Source organism: Notolepis coatsorum (genome assembly GCF_963971535.1).
Source record: "Notolepis coatsorum genome assembly, chromosome: 20".
NCBI classification, from domain to species: Eukaryota; Metazoa; Chordata; class Actinopteri; order Aulopiformes; family Paralepididae; genus Notolepis; species Notolepis coatsorum.
In genome coordinates, this window is record NC_140184.1 from 53,086,612 (window position 1) to 53,110,020 (window position 23,409).

The 23,409-nt window shown below is 43.1% G+C and overlaps 1 protein-coding gene across 2 annotated transcripts in view; it reads left to right on the forward strand.

Moving 5' to 3' along the window:
• Positions 1-23,409, forward strand: part of tox3 (TOX high mobility group box family member 3) — a 127,635-nt gene that overhangs the window by 91,777 nt on the left and 12,449 nt on the right. Inside the window, exons 2-3 of one of the 2 annotated variants that reach the window (XM_084337364.1) lie at positions 2,684-2,746; positions 20,313-20,552. In XM_084337364.1, the coding sequence (XP_084193490.1) occupies positions 2,684-2,746; positions 20,313-20,552 (303 nt within the window). The remainder of the gene's footprint in view (positions 1-2,683; positions 2,747-20,312; positions 20,553-23,409) is intronic. The other variant, XM_084337365.1, reaches the window with a different exon arrangement.

The window sequence follows — 23,409 nt, forward strand, 5'->3', positions numbered from 1 at the left end:
AAATGAGGGAAACTTCAGTTGCCTTTCGAGTTTTAATAAGGGTTTGAAATTAAATTAAATAAAATCACACTGACACACTATGCTGCAGTGGACCAGCGGGTGTATTTCACGCCTGGGTGTGACACAGGTTTAGTGTATGTGTGTGTGTGTGTGTGTGTGTGTAAATGGTTACACGCTCAGGTCGGAGTGTGTGCTCAGGAGATATTTGGTGGCTTCAAACGTGTTCATAAACTCACTGTTCATAAGCCAGCCGACCTCCTGCAGCCACTTTTCCGAGAACACACGCTTCTTTTGCGGTTCAGGTTCAGTCTGGTGTTTCAATGGAGGTGGTGGAACACCAAAGTAATTGCTCAATGGAGCTTGCCTCTTGGACATTATGATGAATCAATGATCAATCAATGATAACTCTATCTGTCCCAAAATGTTAGGTACGCATTCGCATGTTTCATCCTTTGATCTGGCGCGCATTATTTATTTTGATGGAGCATGCGCACCTGCGCAACACTTATGTGCACCCAGGGAACAAACTAAACTTTTTGACTTACCAGCCATTTGGCTGGTAGATTTTTAAAAGTACCAGCCGGGCAGATTTTTTACCAGCCAAAAATTATAAATAGCTTTTTAGTATATCGCCATGTGTTATTATTACATATAATACTCTCATATGCTATTTTCAATTAATATCATAAACAACATAAGGAATATTAGCATAATTTTGAGTGGACTGAAGGAATGAGTCAGCGTTAATAGTTTTAAATGCAAATAATTTACCCCTGATTATACTGGCCTATGGAGCAAAAAGGGTCCCGACAGCTAGCAAGATTCTGCTCAACCTCAGTTATATAGGTAATTGTGTTGCGGAGAGACAATGCGTTTTGTGTCCACAGATGTCCTTGAAATGCATGTTGAACTTTTGAATCCAATGCATTTGTGATTTTATCAGCGGATTCAAATAACTTATGTGTCTGTTGGGGCTGTCCCCTCCTAGTCCATTAATCTGTGGTTTGGTCGTAATCGACCAAGACTTGTTTTTTGTCACATGATGAATGGTTGCCTGTAGGAAACACAATTTGTCAGATTTGTCTATGAAATAACTAAGTATAATAACTATAATATAATCAGTTATAAGAATTTCTATGAAGCTCCCTAGTGTGTGTGTGTGTGTGTGTGTGTGTGTGTGTGTGTGTGTGTGTGTGTGTGTGTGTGTGTGTGTGTGTGTGTGTGTGTGTGGCCCCTAGCACTCAACTCAGATCTAGTTTAGTGGGACAGCTCCAGATATGAGGTGTGTGACTGTGTGTGTGTGTGTGTGTGTGTGTGTGTGTGTGTGTGTGTGTGTGTGTGTGTGTGTGTGTGTGTGTGTGTGTGTGTGTGTGTGTGTGTGTGTGTGTGTGTGTGTGTGTGTGTGTGTGTGTGTGTGTGTGTGTGTGTGTGTGTGTGTGTGTGTGTGTGTGTGTGTGCATGTGTGCATGTGTGTGTGTGTGTTTGCACATGGAGGACCAGAGTGCTCAAACCACCTGCCTTGCCAACTGCTAGCTGAGCTTGTGGCTTGCCTTCCTCATTGGTGCGTTACGCTGTTAACATTGCCGCTGATTCTCCACTCTCTCTCTCCAGGGCACAGACTAATTAATGGCTACAATTCGCAGTTGATTAGCAGCAGCTCTTTCAGTAATTACATTCACATACTAACCCCTCAGAAGAAAAGGGTAGGACAACAAAAGAAAGGAAAATACATATTATTATCCTCTCTTCTCTCCATTCCTCTATTCTATCATCTTCTCTCTACTCCCTTCTCTTCTCTTTTCTAATCTCTCCTCTATTCTCATCTCTTCTTTTCCCTCCTCTCTTCTGCTCTGCTCATCTCTTCTCTTCCCTCTTCTCTCCTCTCTTCTCCTATCTTCCCTCTCCTCCCTCTCTTCTAGTTCACTTCTTCTTTTCCGTGCAGACAGGGTTTGTGTTCCTCACTCACAGAGAGGTGCATTGTGCTCCAGGGCCCAGCTGCTAGCCCATAATTCTTCATTCTATGTCCCATTGTTCCTACCTGTCAGCACGCCTGTGTCTCAGAAGAAAGGGAAGTGGCTGCCATTTTGCCAGCAGGCTATGTGTGGGTTGAGGTGGTGGTAGTGGTGGGATGGGGTTGTGGGGGGATGGTTGGAGCGAAGACACCATGTTATTTCTTACCAAAGCACTGTTTCTTTTAAAAAGCTCATCTACATATGAACCTACCTCTCATGCACCAAATCACACCCAAAACACCACCCATATCCAAGTGATACTCTCCATCATCTGCCCCCACCCAGCAATATAGCCCCGCCTCCCCATGGGTTACTTGAAGTTAATAACCTGCCACTGCATCTTGATACTTTGCTTTGTGATGCAAACGCATCCTTAATTGCCATCCCATAAGAGCTGAATAGCCAGCCCGGATTCTCATTACCTCGCATTGAATCGGCCCGGGCCTCTCGCTGGCCTCTCGCCTCGTCACAACACCGGCAAAGTGGCAGAACTCACTTGCGCAAGGAGCACAAGGGGTTAACTCAATGTGTAAACATTCAAAGCCAAGTGTGACACACACCATTTGAATGGGTGTCCACCATGAAAAGGGAGCACCTATAGTACACTGGATGGTGCTATCGAGAGGTCAGTGCATGGTTGATCGTGTTTTTCCTTTTCTCTTCACTTGCAGTTCCAGAACAACAACTACATGAACATGTCAGAGGCCAACGGTGCCCTTATTGCTGCTGGTGACGTGAGTATATAATTTACCCCATTGTTTATTGTGTATAGGATTAAGACACACGATGCCACATGTAGGTGCAGTCAATTAAAATACAAAGCATAGGGCCCCACTGTCCCAGACGCCATTCAGAATGTTGCCACGTGATGTTGACAGGTGTCTGTGATGTTTTCTTATAGAGGCATCAAGGGATGATGCATCACTGTATCAGTAGTATGCATCATATATCTTGATATTATATGGTTTTCTTAATATTATTATTAGGGCTGTTTTAAATACTTCAAAGCTTCGTACGATGGCACAAGCTTCGAACATTAAAAAAAAAAAATCACTTTTTTTTTTACTTCGATTTGTGTGTGTGTTTCAAGTTTCAAGTTCAAGTTTCTTTATTAGTTGACATGCAAAGATACAGAATACCTTCACATGGAATGCTTTTTTCTGTTATGCTCCTATGAGGATCATAGGACGCTTGGATCATACACATACAGCTCATTACAGTAATATTCCACAATTATTACATTTTAGATAGTAATAATGGTACAGATTCTTGAGACAAACATATGCATATTCACCACCGCAAACAGACTGGCAGCCGTCATAGGCAGCGCCATTTACGGAAGGAGGGGGGAGTGGGTTGGGGTTGTTACAGGGCTGTAGGAGGGGGGGGGGAGTGGGAGGGGGGGGGAAGGTGGGGGGGAGTGCACAAGCCAAGTCCTGGGTGGGGGAGGTCTCCCTCACACGAGGCAGCCGTCAGTGCAGCGCCAATGCAGAGGAAGGGGGGGGGGGGGGACTAGGGATTGGGGTTGTGGGACGCCGCTCGCCACTCTTATCTCCCAGAGAGCCTTCGACTCCAGAGCTCTCGGTTCGACCTTGGTCCAAGAATTTGTTTTGGCTGACTGACTGGCACAATTTATCCCAGCCACGTCCCTTTAAATTTGATTTGAATAGAGTGGAATATAACTCTATTGATTTGAGTGGAGTGAGTTTTAACAACTCTGTCCAAATGACTGAATGCATTATTAGTCCAAGTGTCCAAGTGTCTTATCAGTTCATTTTGGTAGATCCTGTGCGCGGTAAACAGATCCAAAATCTTCTTATTGCAGTCCAAAAGCTTCGATAATCCAAATAATACCACGTCTTCAAGTTTGTAGCCCAATTATGATGTCCCAATAGGCAGAGAGGGTTAGCCTTATTCTGCTTCTTGAAGTGTGTGTGTGTGTGTGTGTGTGTGTGTGTGTGTGTGTGTGTGTGTGTGTGTGTGTGTGTGTGTGTGTGTGTGTGTGTGTGTGTGTGTGTGTGTGTGTGTGTGTGTGTGTGTGTGTGTGTGTGTGTGTGTGTGTGTGTGTGTGTTTGTGTGTGTGCGTGCACGCGCGCATGGGGCCATTGGGTGGGGCCGGGGGACAAATACACTGGAGGAAAGTAACCCAGCTCAGCACTGCCCAAATTATATCATCACTATTGCCTGTTTGAAGGATATCATCTTCAAACACATACACCTACATGCCTTGTAGAATTCCACACATAAGAAAGAAAGATACTGGGATGAATAAACAAAATAGGAAATAAAATGCAGAAATGCATGCAATACATAAATAAATATGAATCTCCATATATGAAATAGAACATTTAGATAAGGTGCTACTGAGATGTTTTGGTGAGTTCTTTGTTTTTTTGTGGAAGTAGCCCTTCTTAAAAATGCATGAACATTCACTGATAATTGGTCTGTAGTGGAGTCTACAAGGTCTACATTGCCGGACCATGTAGAATCCGGACCTTGTAGACTGACATAATTCTGTGCATAGTTTAGTCTACACAGGCCATATTTCAAATAATCTAAATCTTACTTCATTCATTTTAAACATTCTTGATTTGGGGGATTGGTAGTTCCCATGAAATCTGAAGTTGTTCAAACGACAACAGCGATCCACCTTGAATTAAATCACACAGCCGAGTGAAACCTTGTTGGCTGCGTCACAGTCACGAAAGGGGCTACTTAATTCATTAATCCAATCTACTTTATTTATAGAGCACATTTAAAAACAACAAAGTTTACGAAAGTGCTGTACAAGTCCCACAACATAAGATAAAAAAATATATATAAATATTTGTTTAAAAAAAAAAATGTCACCTTTTATATATATAAAAAATAAAAATAGAATTCGAAGCTTCGAATTAAAATCGAAGCTCGGCCCCGAAGCTTCGATTGCCAAAAAAAGGTCAGCCCTAATTATTATGTGGTTCACAGTAGACGGGAAACCAATTTCCTCTCTGTGTGTTCACTAGAAAGCTATCAGTCTGCAAGCTAGCCTAGCTTAGCACTAATGGCAAATGGTAAATGGTGCATTTATATCTATATCGCTTTTATCCAAAGCTTTACAATTTGTTCCTCATATTTTACCCATTCACTCACACATTCACATACTGACAGTGGCGGCAAGCCGGCAACCATACAAGGTCCCAACCTGCTCATCGGGAGCAGTTAGGGGTTAAGTGTCTTGCTCAAGGACACTTGGACACGCTGCCTGGGAGGAGGGGGAATCTAACCGGGAACCTCCGAATTACCAGATGACTGCCACTGTCAAGTCAAGTGAAGAGTTTTATTTGTCACGGCATACGAGTATACAATGAAATGCGGGTGGTCTTGCCCGCAACGATGTGCATAAAACAATAGTAATAACATATAATAGAATCCAATAGAACGACATTGTGCAATAAAACAAGTAAACAGAGTAGGGCATATCGGTATATGTACATAAGTTATTTACAGAGCATGGTAGGACATGCTAGGTCCTGTGGTAGTGCAATACACTGTTAGCTACGGATGAGGCACTGGGTCTTTCTGTACATGCTATATTATACAATCTCAGTTATACTATACTATTCTTAAAGTGACCTTTCCTTAGTGGCCATAAGTGTGGGCGTGTGCAGCATGAGTGTGTGCTTGCTCATGTTAAAGTGGCTGCTAGTGTGTGAGCGTGTACAGTAGGGGTGGGAATCACCAGTTTCATCACGATACGAAACGATATCGATTCTTTGGACAACTATACGATATTATCCGATATCACACAGTCTGCCACGATACAATCTATTGTTTTTAATACAAATAGACCTCCTGTTCACTGTTTTTTTTTTTTTTTTTTTTTTTTTTTTCTCGATATTAATATCCTCACAGAGCTGTATTTTGGCTGAAAAAGGCATATTGGGAGTCCGGAGGTGCAGTACCGGCCAGATCCTGTTAGTGGGGCTATCCCGAGAATGCACCCTCCTTCCCAGTTCCCACTTCTCTCTGCCTATGGCTCTGGGTTAGCTTGTTAGCTTACGCTAACGTAACGTTATCTTCGATCTTTAACGCGACGTGGGCATAATGGAGTGGCGAGGATTGCAAAGCAGGTTAGATGCATTGGACCCGTTGCGGAATAAAACAGCAGGGACATGTTTTGGGTCACAGAATAGGCACACTAGTCTTGCTCTAGTGACGCTGTAGACGCTACTGCTGTGTGCTGTTGATCCGAGCCGAGCGGATACGACACATGGGATTTTCAAAATAAGAGAATCGCAATATGAATCAATCTTTTTACGTTGCATCGATCCTATTTGATTATTGATAATAGATCGATATATCGATCTGGATCAATGTATCGTCCCACCCCTAGTGTACAGTGTGTGTGTCGTGTGTGTGTTCATGTGTGCTTGTGTGTGGAGAGTTCAGTGTTCAAGGCTCTGTCGCCTCTGTCGCCCCTAACCCTGACCCTAACCCTGACTCTGGAGAAGATGTTAAGCACATTTCCAATAATGTTGGCGTGTTCTTTTAATGACCTTGCCTCCCCTTGCATTTCCTGTACCCTGCGTGAGGTTTTCATGGCTTCAAAACGGTTCACTGCGTATCATTACCACCCTCCGACTCAGAGATGGAGCCAGGTTCACGTAGAGCCTCGTCAGAGCAATTCAGTGCGGATTGATTCTGAGAACTGTGTGATGTGACTGTCTTGACAGGCGCTCAACCAGCTGTGGTGATGTCCCAGAAAGTTGGTGGGGGGATGGGGTGTTGGTTTTGGTGGGAGGGGGGTGAAAACACCTGTTTTTCAAAGACATAATCAAGAAGCCTGAGGAGATTCGCCAGCTCTGTCAGTCACAGTACCATTCTCCTCGGCTGACAGGTTTACATGAATCCTTAAATGTCACAAGGCATTTTTAGATGATTAAGAGCTGTCTCTGGATAGTGTTGTGTGTACTGTAGTATATCACTCTTAAATAAAAGTAGTAGTCTTTCTGAATCCATAGAGTGGCAGTAGAGACGTACCAGTGTCTACTAAATATAGTCCACCCGACTCTCCTTCTGCCCTGTCATTAGGGCCAAGTACACCAGAAATACCCATCGTCCTTCATGCTTTTCAAACAGGCCCAGATCCTCACAGAAAAATGTCATTAGATTCAAGATTCAAGAGGTTTGTCACATATTTGTCACATACATACACAAGGCATACAGTGAAATGCGGGTGGCCATGCCCGCTTTGATTGTGCAAGAATACAATAGTAAATTAAATAGAGTAGAAGATAATAAAATAGAAATGGTAAAAGTCCTGAGATAAAATGCAATACAATGTTAAGCTACGAATTAAATGCACTGGGTCCTATGTACACTAGTGTTGTCAAAAATATCGATTTTTCTATACATATCGATTGTGAATATTATATATATTAAAAAAATTGTATAAGGAAGTTGCATTGTTTATTTCAATACCTGTAATAGTACAGTAGTCCACACATACACACATGTGCATTCAGTTAAGTTGGAATATGACTGTAATACAAACAGTTCAGTTTTTGTCAGGTACATGCAACACAGATTACAGTGTTTACTTAATTTCTAAGATTATATAATTTAGTTATTTTTACATGTGTGATCTAAAGATAAACAAAGGGTTTTAAAATTGTTATATTTATCTTCTCTTATAGTACCAGAGAGAAGCTGAGGAGAATCAACCAGCAACAAAAGCAACATTTATTAAAAAATATATATATATATATTTATCGTTTTCTTCTTCTTTTTTTTACATTTTAAGATTGAACCTTTTTCCCCGTGGTATCGAAAATGGTATCGAATATCGATACTTTTCAAGGTATCCTATTGAAGTTCGAAATTTCAGTATCATGACAACTGTTATGGTTTGTAACCGACCCCAATCGCACAACACAAGACAGGTATGAGAGTAAGCCAAAACAGGGCAAATATTTATTATTGAACAAAAAGCGGCACAGTCCCTTTAAGGGAGAACACAAAAACACTAGAGTCAAAGAAATCTGGAAAATGCGGCACTGTGCCTTTAAGAGGCGAACAGGCTAAGGGACTAAGGCTAAGGGACAGGGCCAGGGCTAAATGTCAAGGACCAGGACCAGGGGCACTGGAGAGGGGGACAGGGACAGAGGCCCGGAGAGGCGGGCTGGAGACAGGGACAGAGAACAGGGTTAAGGCCTTGGACAGGGCGAGGGCCAGAGCTGCTTACAGGGATGAGGACAGGGTTCCGACGGCGGAGGCCTGGCACGGGGACAGGGGCCCGACGGCGGAGGCCTGGCACGGGAACAGGGGCCCGACGGCGGAGGCCTGGCACGGGGACAGGGGCCCGACGGCGGGGGCCTGGCACGGGGACAGGGGCCCGACAGCGGGGGCCGGGCACGGAGATCCTCCTCCTCCTCCTCGGATGCTGCAGACGGGCAGCGCAGAACAAAGGGGGTCCCAGGGGACCGGGATGGGAACACGCCGTCCTCCCGTGGAATACTAGGGAGCGACGACGAGCCTCACCTCAGGAACGAGGATCACGAAGAGACGCCTTCCTCCCGTGGAATCGGGAGCGATGTCGAGCCGCCTTGACGTCTGGAGTGGGAACACTGGAAAACCTCCCGTAGAGAATTAGAGAGCGAAGACGGCGTCCCACTCCAGGCAAACGGCGACAGGTGGTGATGGCTGGGCCGTCGTCTCACGCCGGAGACGCGGCAGGTGATGGTGACGTACAGAATGGTAACGTACAGCACTCCATGAACACAGAACTCCATGAACACAGACACAGATACAGAACGACCCGACAAGGACTGGGAGCCTGCAACCTAAGTACTCCCCGAGCAGATTGCAAACTCCCAACAGGTGCGTGAAGGTAGAGGAACAAGAAAGTCCAAGGGTGGGGGCTGGTGAAGAGAGTAGGACACAGGGAAAAGTTCTCGCAAGGGTGGGGGCTGGTGAAGGAGAGTAGACAGGGAAAAATCTCGCAAGGGTGGGGGCTGGTGAGGTGAGGGGACAGGGAAAAAAGGTCCAGGGAACAGGCGAATCCTCACAACAACACTAATGTACACTACTATACAATATACAGTTTTACTCTATGTCCCTATGCTATATTACTATACTAACTATTCTATACAAGAACCACAACAAGTTCATTACAGTCCAAAATAGTAAAGAATACAATATGTTAGTGTAGGGCTGGGCGATATGACGATATTATATAAATATCGGGTACAGTTCATTAACGATACACTTTTTAAACATATCGTGGATATCGTGATGTTTTGCCCAAGAGGATTGTGTCGCGTCAATCTGGTCCACACGTACAAACTTTTGAACAGCGCCGCCCCACACACACACTACTGCATCAAAGTTACTACTTATGATAACAAAGGCATTCATTTTGTGGCATTAACGTTATATAGTTACACGTTCAATAACATCAGCGTATTTACATAGCAACGTCCGAGGTCGACCTAGATAGATAGCAAGCATTAGTCGTTCATATCTCAGCCCGTGCTGACTCAGTTGTGCCCATTATGCGGTCTGTTAATAAAGTTTTCAATCAGATAGATGTATGGAAAGGCTTTTATTATAACATTCGTTGCAGTAAAATCATTATGCCTCGTTTAGTCATCCTGCAGAGCTAAAAGCTAAACATCGGCCGCGGGGAGCTACCGCTACCGTCATTGAGCTCTCGTCAAAATCAATGGCGGATATAGCGGAAGTAAAAAATTAATACGCGCTTGCCGATTGGTGCTAAGAACAGCAGGGCGGGTGCAAGCGGTGTGACGTAATTGGCAGACTCGACTGTCAATCAAAATGATTCTGTTTGCCGTCTGAATGAATGAAAACGTTATTAACAGATTGCAGAATGGGTACAATACAGTACAGCTCAATACAACAACAGTGGACTGGAGGATGCAGACCAGAGAAAGACTTTCGTCTTGTTTACATCAGGGTCCCCCATTTTCAATTCATCATATTTCATATCTAAATCATATAATATCTCATTGCTAAATATATGCAATATATAATCTAATAATCCAATAATCTAAATCTAATATATAATATAAAAATGCTAAATGCATGGGTATTTTATTTTGTCTTTAATGTTAGCTTGCAAACTCAATACTGTCTTGGTAAGCCTCATAATGAATTGTTTGGGGAAAAAAAGAAAAACATCGTGATGCGTATCGTGTATCGCCGAAGGGGTCAGAAAATATCGTGATATCATATTTAGGCCATATCGCCCAGCCCTATGTTAGTGTCATGGTTCACATTTTAACGCTGTCGAGGGTGGACTAAGAGTTTTAGTTTCCTTTCTCGCTCATTAGCTCAATGGTGGTGATGCCAATTAATAAATAAAATTCAGTTACGGGATAGTTTTTCTTATTACATGTTTTAGTAGTAGTGTTTGTGTTTGACCTCATAATACACAAAGTGACTGCATCCCAAAAAAGCCCAGAGACGATTAAGGAAGAAGTTAATTTTTCTCCCACATTTTCTTCGACTGGGTGCATCCTCTGTGTCCAGGGGGCTAACTGTTACATGAGGCCCACTGCGGCAGAGAGGCCACGCCAGCGCAATCTGTTCAGAGAGCGTTCAGCCCCAGCTGTGAGGGCCCAGTGTGGCTACTCTGGGGTGGGTGGGTGGGGGGGAGTTTGGGCCGGGGACCACTTGATACAACAGCACAGCTCATTTGCATTTTATCAAAAGGAACAACTGTTTCCAGTGTTACTGTGCAGATGGCATTGTACTTAGAGAGAGAGAGAGAGAGAGAGAGAGAGAGAGAGAGAGAGAGAGAGAGAGAGAGCTGTGAAGTGCAAGTGCACAGGCACAGCAAAGAATATCGAGTATCCTAAAGCATTTTTTCACCTAACTCCAAGCTGAAGGGAAATTAAAGTTACTTTCTTTGAGTTCTGTAATTTCACACTGCAATTCGTTTTTCTCTTTCCACTGTAATGCTATATTAATCTACTTAACCTGTTAAGCCCTAGCCCTATTTTCTGAAAATCTGCCTAAAAATACACACCTAAGTAAATGGAAGATTGCTCCACTTCTACAAGGTCCATTTGCATGTTCTTGGTATCTAGGGACCTATTGGTAAACAAACCTATTGCTGAAAATATACACTATGACTGCTGTTGTGACATTGTTAGGGTGTTTAGTTTACTCTTGGATACATTTGAAAAAAGAAAACGCTACTTTGATTCATACACTCTGTAGACATTGATTTATGCCGTGATGTCATCTGTGGGGCTAGGGGTGGGAATCACCAGTTTCATCACGATACGATACGATATCGATTCTTTGGACAACGATACGATATTTGCCAATATCACAAAGTCTGCCACGATACGATACGATTCGATTCAGGTGCCTGCGATCGATATGAGACGATATTATGTGCCCATTTAACACAATCAGTCACATTTAGATCAACTCAAAAAAGGCAACGGAAATATCAATTGACGTTTTTATTTTTGAGCTTTTCCAGACATTTAACCCATTCCCAGCCAAAATCGCTGTTCAGCGTTATTGCCCGCCATGCGTTGTCTGCCAATATCGCTGTACAGCGTGTTTCAAGTTAATATTTCATATTTTCATCATGGAATTCATATTTCACCCACGGAGCCTTGTCATATGCTGCGGGAGCCATCACAACTCTGCAACGCTTCAATACCGCCACCTGGTGGCTGATCGGCGAGTTGCAACCGGAAGTCGATCTCTTGGGTCACTATTCTGTCCGGGCACTCGTTTATCGTCCCTGGACTCAAGACACACACCGTGGATATCGATCTGTTGCCATAACTCAATAATCCACATGATTTGGGCGTATATTAGTATTATACAAACCGGAACTGGATCGCATCGATCCACATCACATAACTGGGATCTGTTGGCTCCACTCTCATCGCCCATCGCTACGAGGAAGCTGCTGTGAGTTTCAGCGTTTTTCTTTATCATTTTCGATACAAAATGCTCTGATCTATATATCACCCATACTACATAAATCATTTAACGTCGGTCACGGAATTATAAACCACCCCCCCCCCCCCCTCCGTTCACCCGCGGATGATCAGTCATAACGCTTAGGACCATGTACAGTTGAAATTTGTAATATAACGTTGATCGGTATCAAACGGCATTTGATAATCTAATATATGCATTTATGTCTATATCTCACGTTCTAGGAAATACTGCAGAAAACGATAAACACATATTTATACTCTAGACGGTATTTTCGTATGAATGTGTGAATGAAAAGGTAAAACGTTCCTACATCCTGAACGATAGCTAATCGATGTTGAATGGGCCATAGTAATGTCAATTTAGCAATACAATTTAAAAAGTTATAGCCCTGCAAAGAAGGTGAACATCTCCCTAGACTTATAGTACTGGCAGAGAATGGTTTAGGATGATTAAAGTGGTGGCAGAGAATGGGTTAAATGAAAAACAATCTATTGTTTTTAATACAAATAGACTTTAAGTAAACACTTTTGGAACTCACAACACACAACCTAAAACCCCTCCCTCTCCCAAACTGTTCCTACAATTGTTTTGTTGCATGATGATCATGAATACATTTATTATGTATTGTATTTTTTATGTTTAAATATCCAGAGAGAGAGTTAGACAAGAAGATACATACCTTTTTTGTCTCTGTGCGTGCATTTAGCTTAGGGAACAGACTAGGGCTGGGCGATATGCCGATATTATATAAATATGGGGTACAGTTCATTAACGATACACTTTTTAAACGTATCGTGGATATCGTGATGTTTTGCCCAAGAGGATTGTGTCGCGTCAATCTGGTCCACACGTTCAAACTTTTGAACAGCGCCGCCCCACACTCACACTACTGCATCAAAGTTACTACTTATGATAACAAAGGCATTCGTTTTGTGGCATTAACGTTATATAGTTACACGTTCAATAACATCAGCGTATTTACATAGCAACGTCCGAGGTCGACCTAGATAGATAGCAAGCATTAGTCGTTCATATCTCAGCCCGTGCTGACTCAGTTGTGCCCATTCTGCGGTCTGTTAATAAAGTTTTCAATCAGACAGATGTATGACAGATTATTATAACATTCGTTGCAGTAAAATCATTATGCCTCGTTTAGTCATCCTGCGGAGCTAAAAGCTAAACGTCGGCCGCGGGGAGCTACCGCTACCGTCATTGAGCTCTCGTCAAAATCAATGGCGGATATAGCGGAAGTAAAAAATTAATACGCGCTTGCCGATTGGTGCTAAGAACAGCAGGGCGGGTGCAAGCGGTGTGACGTAATTGGCAGACTCGACTGTCAATCAAAATGATTCTGTTTGCCGTCTGAATGAATGAAAACGTTATTAACAGATTGCAGAATGGGTACAATACAGTACAGCTCAATACAACAACAGTGGACTGGAGGATGCAGACCAGAGAAAGACTTTCGTTTTGTTTACATCAGGGTCCCCCATTTTCAATTCATCATATTTCATATCTAAATCATATAATATCTCATTGCTAAATATATGCAATATATAATCTAATAATCCAATAATCTAAATCTAATATATAATATAAAAATGCTAAATGCATGGGTATTTTATTTTGTCTTTAATGTTAGCTTGCAAACTCAAATACTGTCTTGGTAAGCCTCATAATGAATTGTTTGGGGAAAAAAAGAAAAACATCGTGATGCGTATCGTGTATCGCCGAAAGGTCAGAAAATATCGTGATATCATATTTAGGCCATATCGCCCAGCCCTAGAACAGACGCTCCGTTAGCATAGCTTAGCTTCATCACTGGAAGTGAGGCGGGACAGTACCCTGACGTTCCCTACAGGTTTGTTGATATTCTCATTCCTTCAAAGGATCTGAACCGATTGAAGTTTATGGATACCATGACTTAAAATCCTCTTACCTTGACGATTAAAAGCCTCCCCAATTTAGAAAACAGTAATCCAATGGCTGGTATTGATAATATACTACTAACTACTGGACGCTCGGAGCTAACCGGAGCTAACGCAGAACAGGATGTGTAAAGTAAATATAATGACTTCCTTTCTGGGGTTTTCAAAATAAAAGTGCAACGTTTATAGCAGCGGAAAACGTTTATTTTGTACATTATCTAACGTTAACACGAACCTAAACTAACGTTACAACTAACCTAAAGTTAGTTTAGGTTCGTGTTAACGTTAGATAATGTACAAAATAAACGTTTTCCGCTGCTATAAACGTCGCACTTTTATTTTGAAAACCCCAGAAAGGAAGTCATTATATTTACTTTACACATCTTGTTCTGCGTTAGCTCCGGTTAGCTCCGAGCTCCAGTAGTTAGTAGTATATTATCAATACCAGCCATTGGATTACTGTTTTCTAAATTGGGGAGGCTTTTAATCGTCAAGGTAAGAGGATTTTAAGTCATGGTATCCATAAACTTCAATCGGTTCAGATCGTTTGAAGGAATGAGAATATCAACAAACCTGTAGGGTACGTCAGGGTACTGTCCCGCCTCACTTCCAGTGAGAAGTAAGATTTTGATTATTTGAAATATGGCCTGTGTAGACTAAACTATGCACAGAATTATGTCAGTCTACAAGGTCCGGATTCTACATGGTCCGGCAATGTAGACCTTGTAGACTCCACTACAGACCAATTATCAGTGAATGTTCATGCATTTTTAAGAAGGGCTACTTCCACAAAAAAAACAAAGAACTCACCAAAACATCTCAGTAGCACCTTATCTAAATGTTCTATTTCATATATGGAGATTCATATTTATTTATGTATTGCATGCATTTCTACATTTTATTTCCTATTTTGTTTATTCATCCCAGTATCTTTCTTTCTTATGTGTGGAATTCTACAAGGCATGTAGGTGTATGTGTTTGAGGATGATATCCTTCAAACAGGCAATAGTGATGATATAATTTGGGCAGTGCTGAGCTGGGTTACTTTCCTCCAGTGTATTTGTCCCCCGGCCCCACCCAATGGTCCCATGCACACACACACACACACGCACGCACGCACGCACACACACACACACACACACACACACACACACACACACACGAACAAAGCTTCGAAGTATTTAAGACAGCCCTATTGATAATAGATCGATATATCGATCTTGATCGATGTATCGTCCCACCCCTACTTGGAGCTCCACGTGTCCTAGAACGTGTCGAAGCCTTCCGTACGAGAAAGTGCCGGGCAAAATGGACCTCGGTCTCCGTGATAAACGGACGAGTTTGACAACAGGGCTAAATTCATGCAGCCACGTTTGCCTACACATTGTTCTCAACTCCAAACCAAAGGTGTTTAAAAACAACAACAGTCAGTGCAGTATTCCTACCGTCCTCCTACAGTCCTCATACAGTCCTCTTACAGTCCTCCTACAGTCCCCCTACCGTCCTCTTACAGTCCTCTTGCAGTCCTCTTGCAGTCCTCTTGCAGTCCTCTTACAGTTCTCCTACAGTCCTCCTACAGTCCTCTTACAGTCCCCCTACCGTCCTCTTACAGTCCTCTTGCAGTCCTCTTGCAGTCCTCTTACAGTTCTCCTACAGTCCTCCTACCGTCCTTACAGTCCTTCTACAGTCCTTCTACAGTCCTCCTACAGTCCTCTTACAGTCCTCCTACAGTCCTCCTACCGTCTCTACAGTCCTCCTACCATCCTCTTACAGTCCTCTTACAGTCCTCCTACCATCCTCTTACAGTCCTCTTACAGTCCTCCTACCATCCTCTTACAGTCCTCTTACAGTCCCCCTACAGTCCTTTTACAGTCCTTCTACAGTCCTCCTACAGTCCTCTTACAGTCCTTCTACAGTCCTCCTACAGTCCTCTTACAGTCCTCTTACAGTCCTCCTACAGTCCCCCTACAGTCCCCCTACAGTCCCCTTACAGTCCTCTTACAGTCATCTTACAGTCCTCTTACAGTCCCCTTACAGTCCTCTTACAGTCATCTTACAGTCCTCTTACAGTCCTCCTACAGTCCTCTTACAGTCATCTTACAGTCATCTTACAGTCCTCTTACAGTCCTCTTACAGTCCTCTTACAGTCATCTTACCATCCTCTTACAGTCCTCTTACAGTCCTCTTACAGTCCTCCTACAGTCCTCTTACAGTCCTCTTACAGTCCTCCTACAGTCCTCTTACAGTCCCCCTACAGTCCCCCTACAGTCCTCTTACAGTCCTTCTACAGTCCTCCTACAGTCCTCTTACAGTCCTCTTACAGTCCCCCTACAGTCCTCTTACAGTCCTCCTACAGTCCTCCTACAGTCCTCCTACAGTCCCCCTACAGTCCCCCTACAGTCCCCTTACAGTCCTCTTACAGTCCTCTTACAGTCATCTTACCATCCTCTTACAGTCCTCTTACCATCCTCTTACAGTCCTCTTACAGTCATCTTATCGTCCTCTTACAGTCCTCTTACAGTCCCCCTACAGTCCTCTTACAGTCATCTTACCGTCATCTTACAGTCCCCCTACAGTCCTCCTACAGTCCTTCTACAGTCATCTTACCGTCATCTTACAGTCCTCTTACAGTCCTCTTACAGTCCTCTTACCATCCTCTTACAGTCCTCTTACAGTCATCTTATCGTCCTCTTACAGTCCTCCTACAGTCCTCTTACAGTCCTCTTACAGTCCTCTTACAGTCCTCTTACAGTCATCTTACCGTCCTCTTACAGTCCTCTTACCTTCCTCCTACCGCCCTCCTACCGTCCTCCTACTGTCCTCCTACCGTCCTCTTACTGTCCTCCTACCTTCCTTCTACAGTCCTCCTACAGTCCTCTTACCTTCCTCCTACCGTCCTCTTACTGTCCTCCTACCTTCCTCCTACCGCCCTCCTACCGTCCTCTTACTGTCCTCCTACCTTCCTCCTACCGCCCTCCTACCTTCCTCCTACCGCCCTCCTACCGCCCTCCTACCGTCCTCCTACAGTCCTCCTACAACAACACACCCCTGCCCTGTGCAGCGAGTCATGCACATACAGGCTCTTGGATGGTGAGTAGTAACACTGCATTTCGTTCAAACTCCAGATGTATTGTTGAGCAAAGCTAAACGTTCCTGCGTTACAGTAGCAGCCGAACCTGCGGGTGGCTGTTCAGATAGCCGGTGTATCATTACATTTTGCACTTTGCAGGATGAGATAAGATGACCTTGGTGCGCCTGGTAAAACATACATCCTAACAGGGAAAGCTCCACTGCCCTCCTAAGGGAAAGGGATACCATTCACTGAGATTGAGTTCCACTCTGAAGTATCACTTTACCCTCGCAATCAAATTAGAGAGACGTAATGAACTATAAATATGTAGAAATGGACTTTGGATGATCCAAATTTGAAATAATGTTGAATGCGGGGCGGGTAGGGGGCCCACACTTGATGTGGTCATTTGAGTAGCCTTGCTCTCTCTGCCTCTCCAGATATTGGAAACTGGAGCCTCAATCCTGCTTCTATTGATTCAGGGGCCTATTATATGCAGTAATTGCATGGTGCTGCCTTTAACAAGTCTTGGTTATTGCATCAGTGAATTGAATTATAAAGTTTATTGAGATACTGGAAATATTGGCTGCAAAGCGTTCTTCTTGCTCTCATCTCATATTGTAGGAGCGTCGCGGTGACAGTGGAATATGAGCCTGGTACCCTGAGCTTGCTCGCTGATAAGATGTCAGGAATATCTCTTATTAATCTTCTCGCCATGTCTTCTCTCGTAGGTGTCACTTTTATGTGAGAACACGTGTTTCTCATAAACATAATGCTGTTTTGTTTGTGTGCTCTTGTCCACGTATACATGCAGTACTATACCATCCTCCTATCCTCAGGCAGTGGCAGAGAGAGAGAGTTGGAGAGATTCCACACACATCTGTTCACACATGCTGGATGGATCTGATCTGCCCTCATCTCTTACAAGCCCTGCTCTGCCGTTGTGCCACTGGACCTGTGCCTGCCAATGGAATATGTACACACGTGACATACACATGAACATGCCCCCCCACACACACATACATACATGCCCACACATCCCGAGCTAGCATCTGGCTTGGCACTAGGCTTCTGCTGAGCCTTCAGAACAGTTTAAATGGATAATCAGGCTGCTGATGTGAAGAAAGTGGATTGTGCATCTCTTAATCTGAGATCAGACCCCCCCCCCCCCCCCAAAGCTGCTCCTGGTACAGAATTAGCCAGGCTTTATATGAAGTGACAGCAGACAGCATTCAACGCTGGAATGCTCGGTGGGTTCCACCAGGCTATCCTCCCTACAAGGAGGAGCGGGCCCTCACTCCAACAGCTGACACCTTCCGTGGCCCAGGACAAGATGTAGCGCTCTACATCTCCATTATCCGCTCCCCGTTGTGCAGATGTTAATTTAATTTGGATCATCATTAACGACGAGGGCAGGGCACACCGTTGCAGTGTTTCATAGTGATCTCACTCCCCCTCCTCCCCGCCGTCCCTTCCCGTCTCCCCCCTTCCTGTCTCCCCCCTTCCCATCCTCCGATAACACGTCTGTGTTTATACTAAAGGTCACAGTCGAATTTGTTCCGTTTTCTATATAAAAATGGAACTCACCTCAGTTCACCTTCCTTGAAGGCTGCCTTGAAATACGTGGGCCCGACTTGGTGATTGTGCCCATGCTGAACCATGCCTATAGGGTCCCGTGGCCTACATGCAGTAGTCCTGGTCCTGATTGAAAACGGTCCTAACGCAAAGCCACGAGAAACCTACTTACATAAGCAAATAGTATCCATAGGAGAAATGGGCTAATAGAAATGAAGTAGTGAGTGTGCTTTGTGAACCAGCTCTGAATACTGGTTTGATTCTGAGCACAAAGTCTGTGGTAAACGCCCAGATCCTTTCCACATGTTAATGGAACACCTCACCATGGACTCGTGATGACATCGTTTTTCTCTTTGATTAGCTGGCACTGAACTGGCACGATGGTGCAAAGACTTCCAGAGGTTTTTCAGTGGACTTGAGTGGGATGAGGCCAGTGGGAGAGACTCAAGAAAATGGCCTCTACCCAAGCTGCTAGCAATTTCCTCTGCCCTCTGTGAGCCCAGAGGCCGGAGCAGTGATGAGTATGACCCCGGCTCCTTGAGGATAGGGACAAACCGGATTTCGACAGCTGAGAAACAAGCACTGAAAAGTAAAACAGGGATATGGAAGAGGAAGAGAGAGAAGGGGGGGAAAACTATATTAGCTGCCTCTGCCACTGGAATTCATCAGTGCTTGTCAAGACAGCTGCCCCGAGTAGGCAATGAATTAGTCTCAAGTGTCTGTGTGCTAAAGCAAGCAAGGGGAACATTAATACACTCTAATCAAGGGCTGTGTTGGCATATTCCCTCCGCTGCTTCCCTTCTGTTATTCCATCCCCTTCTGGATAGCGGGAGAGAAGGAGAGAGAAGGAGACAAAGACTGAGAGAGATGAAAAAGCCGGTATGACTTCTCTTCTGCCTCCAAGCTTGGCGTGTAGACGTGTATTATCGGTGCTACAACAATGACCCTGGGCCAAGAAACGATGTGTTTGAACTCGACTTAGAGCTTTGCTGTCTGAGGCGAGCACTTGGATATCCATACTGCCATAGGTCCCGCGTCCATCGGGTTGGAGCTGAACTGTGGTCATTGTGGGGCATAATGACTATATTGGCCTTTAGGAGGGTGGCTAATGCAATGTGCAGATGAAGCAGAGACCAAGAGTAGGTGAACGCAGTCCAATCTCCAAGAAGGCATAAGCTAATTAAGTGTGACCAAAAAGCTTTAATTCAGAAAGCAGGAAGGATTAGGCTGTTTGATGAGCAGATTTAAGGGTGCAGGCAATGGGAACAAAAAAATAAACACTTTTGGCCAAGCATAATAATCTTTGAAAATGTTTTTTAAACCTGTCTCCCTGCGACGTGCATTTTCTTCTACACTTCACGCCCCCACCATCTCCCATCCGTAAGACGAAGGGCTTTTTTATCATGTATCCTCTGCTCTCCTATGATTGCTGCTTGATATTTTTTGCGTTTGACGTCTTCTTCTGCACTTGCTTCTTTTTTTCCCCTCCTCTGCCTAGACTTAAATAGGTTTAGAAAATCTCAGTGCACTTATATACAAGTGTATTACTGGTCTTTTATTTAAATTTTTTATATATCCCCCAAAAGGTTTCAGGCTGGCGTCTTAGATAAGACTTACCTCAGCAAATGTTTTTTATTTAAATGTTTTTGTAATCATTTAAAAAAATTTATAATTTTTTTAATATATATTCTTTTAGCTACTTTTAGTTTGTTACTGGTTTTCATGTACATTATTCTGTTTGTCTTCTCTACCCAGACATTCCACACGCCCAGCCTGGGAGACGAAGAGTTTGAGATTCCGCCCATCACCCCTCCACCTGAGACCGAGTCTGGTTTAGCAGATGTAGACTCGCCTTTCCCTGGAGCCCCGGACCCCCTGCCCCAGCACAGGGGTCCCTTAACCCCACAGTTCCCCCCACAAAGCATGGAGCTGCCCTCCATCACCATCTCACGCAACATGATGGACCAGGAAGGAGTCCACAATGGCCTGCCTGTGGTGAGTGTCAGTCCTAAGTCAGCCTCAAATCACGAGGCACAAGTCTTAAGTCAAGTCCCAAGTCAGTAAGGTATAGTCTGAAGTCATTAATGTCTATTATCAAGTCAAGTCACAAGTCATTCATTTCAAGTCTCAAGTCAAGCCCCAAGTCAGTAATGTCTGGTCTCAAGTCAAGTCCAGAGTCAGTAAAGGCATCTTAATTTTGCATAAACCCTACAGTTTTTGAAGGAGACTTGCATTCGCCTATTCTCAGTTCTTGCCCCTCAATGGTCGAAACGAATTTCCCACCGCAGTCAGAACAGCCGAAACCCGTCCAATCTTTCACCGTCGACTAAAGACACACTTCTTCAACCAATATCTGAATTTTGTATTTTTATTTTTTGAAACCTAACTAACCTTACTGTCATGCACTTGTCCTAATATTAGGGGTGGGGGGGGGGAATCGATACGTAGTAGTATCGCGATACTTTGCGTGGCGATACTGTATTGAACAATGCAACTTCCTTATACAATTTTTTTTTTACTAATTAAATATCGATACTTGGCGTCCCTGTATCGATATTTAATTAGTAAAAAAAAAATTGTATAAGGAAGTTGCATTGTTCATTTCAATACCTATAATAGTACAGTAGTCCACACACACACATGTGCATTCAGTTAAGTTGGAATATGACTGTAAGTTCAGTTTGTCAGGTACATGCAACACAGATTACAGTGTTTACATCTGTCTGCTTGAGAAAATACCATGTTCTGCAATACAAATGATTGAAGTGAGATGAACAGACTGAACTTTATTTTATTAGATAAAACATGTTGACAGTTTTACTTTGCAGTTAAAAAAAATAAAAAAAATTGATAAAAAAAAATATATATATATATATCGCAATATTCGCAATATATCGAGTATCGCGATACTATCGTATCGCGGCTCAAGTATCGCGATAGTATCGTATCGCGAGATCTCTGGCGATTCCCACCCCTACCTGATATACTAAGCTACACTGTAGCACTCAACACTTTGATGAATATTGTTACTCAGCTGATACGGTTGTGCCCTTCCTGATGACTTGTCATACAGAACTTGTAAGTCGCTTTGGATAAAAGCGTCAGCTAAATGACAAAATGTAAATTTTACATATTCTACTCATGCAATTAGGGATGGGTACCGAATCCGGTACTTTTAAGGGTACCGACCGAATCACGTCGGTACTACCGAGTACCGATTCATGTGAGATCCACCGGTGCCACATTTCGGTACTGTAAAAAAAGATATATAATAAATTTTAAAAAAAATTAAGAAATTGTTTTAGTCCGACAGTCTGACAGCCAGGGGGAAACAAATAAACATAACACAGTGGACTTTGTAATTTAACATTATTAAACTCTACTAGATTATAAGATTGTTGTGTGTACTTTACGTTTTTAAAATAAAATAAATAAATTATCCGTTGCACGACACAGGCACATGTTTCAGTTCAATAAAGCAATATTTTTCTTCAAAGCAAAATACTTGTTTTTTCGATGGGCCATAGTACATTTAAAGGGGGGTGGGGGGATTAATACAGTGAAATACTATATACCGTGGTATTTTGGTAGATACCCTACCGTACTGTGAAATGTCATACCGTTACATCCTTATTTACAATACAGGAGGGGTGTATGATCACATTAAGAAGATGTCATGCTATTATGTTACTTACCGGAACGTTTTTCATGTATTTTTTTTTTTTTTTTAAAGCACATGGATTTTTAATGATCCTGTGAACAGATGTTAGTGGATCAGAGATGTTACAGAGTGCTGCTTGAAGCAACAGACCCAGAAGTGTCACTGTTTCAGCAAGAGGTTCATCAATAATTCATGATGGTTCCAGAAGCCCAGTACTGTAAATGCTGATGTATTGCTTCATTCTAATGTCACATTAGGTCCTCACAAGCCTTTATCTGATGTAGTTGAGCCTGAACGAATGCACTACAATTCTTTGTTTTGCAGTTACAGATCCTCCCTTCCCCTATGCATTGAAAAGCAGCACTACCAAAATGAACCTCACAGAAAGCCTATACGGACTCAACGAATGGAAGCTTAATTCTCACTATGCAACGATGCAGATGGCCAAAACAGAACAAGCTGGAATGGAGTAATCGCTCTCCTTGTGTTGATAATGTCCTGTGCTATAGATTTTAAGATTGTTCAAATCGGAGAGCAAGAGGAAAAGGCATTCTCAAATGCCACAATCGTAGAAGCATTGAGGAGGAAAAATGCAAATGTCACCGGCTGACTAGTTGTCTTCCAGCCCCTATTACAGACATGGAGATTCATCTAGGAGAGAAGAAATGAAAGGACAAGCAGAGAGAGAGAGATGATGATGATGATGATGATGATGATGATGATGATGATGATGATGATGATATTGATGTGGAATTTACCTTGTGAACCTTAAAACGTATTACACAAAGTGTCACAGTCATTTTAATTATGAATATTTGAAGTGAATATATATATATATTATTTCTTTTTTGTTTTTTTTACCCTCCGCCTTTTCCCTCAACGCAGTCAGTTAATCACACCGATATTACATGTATTTATTTACATTCCATTTGAGCAGGCACTATAAAATAAATGTTCCTTTTCCTGCTTCCACGTTGCCGACATGTATAATAATGGTAGCTTTATATCTGCGCCGCAATACAGTAAATCGAGCCCCCAGAAGGCTTTTGCCTAAAGAATTTTCATTTCATGGTCAGTTAAGCTTTCTACATCTGGAAGAAAATGGAACCTTGACACAATTACATTCCTGACTGTTCTCGCCACTTGCTAGATGATTAGATTTGATTCTCAAACATTATTCCTCTTTAACAC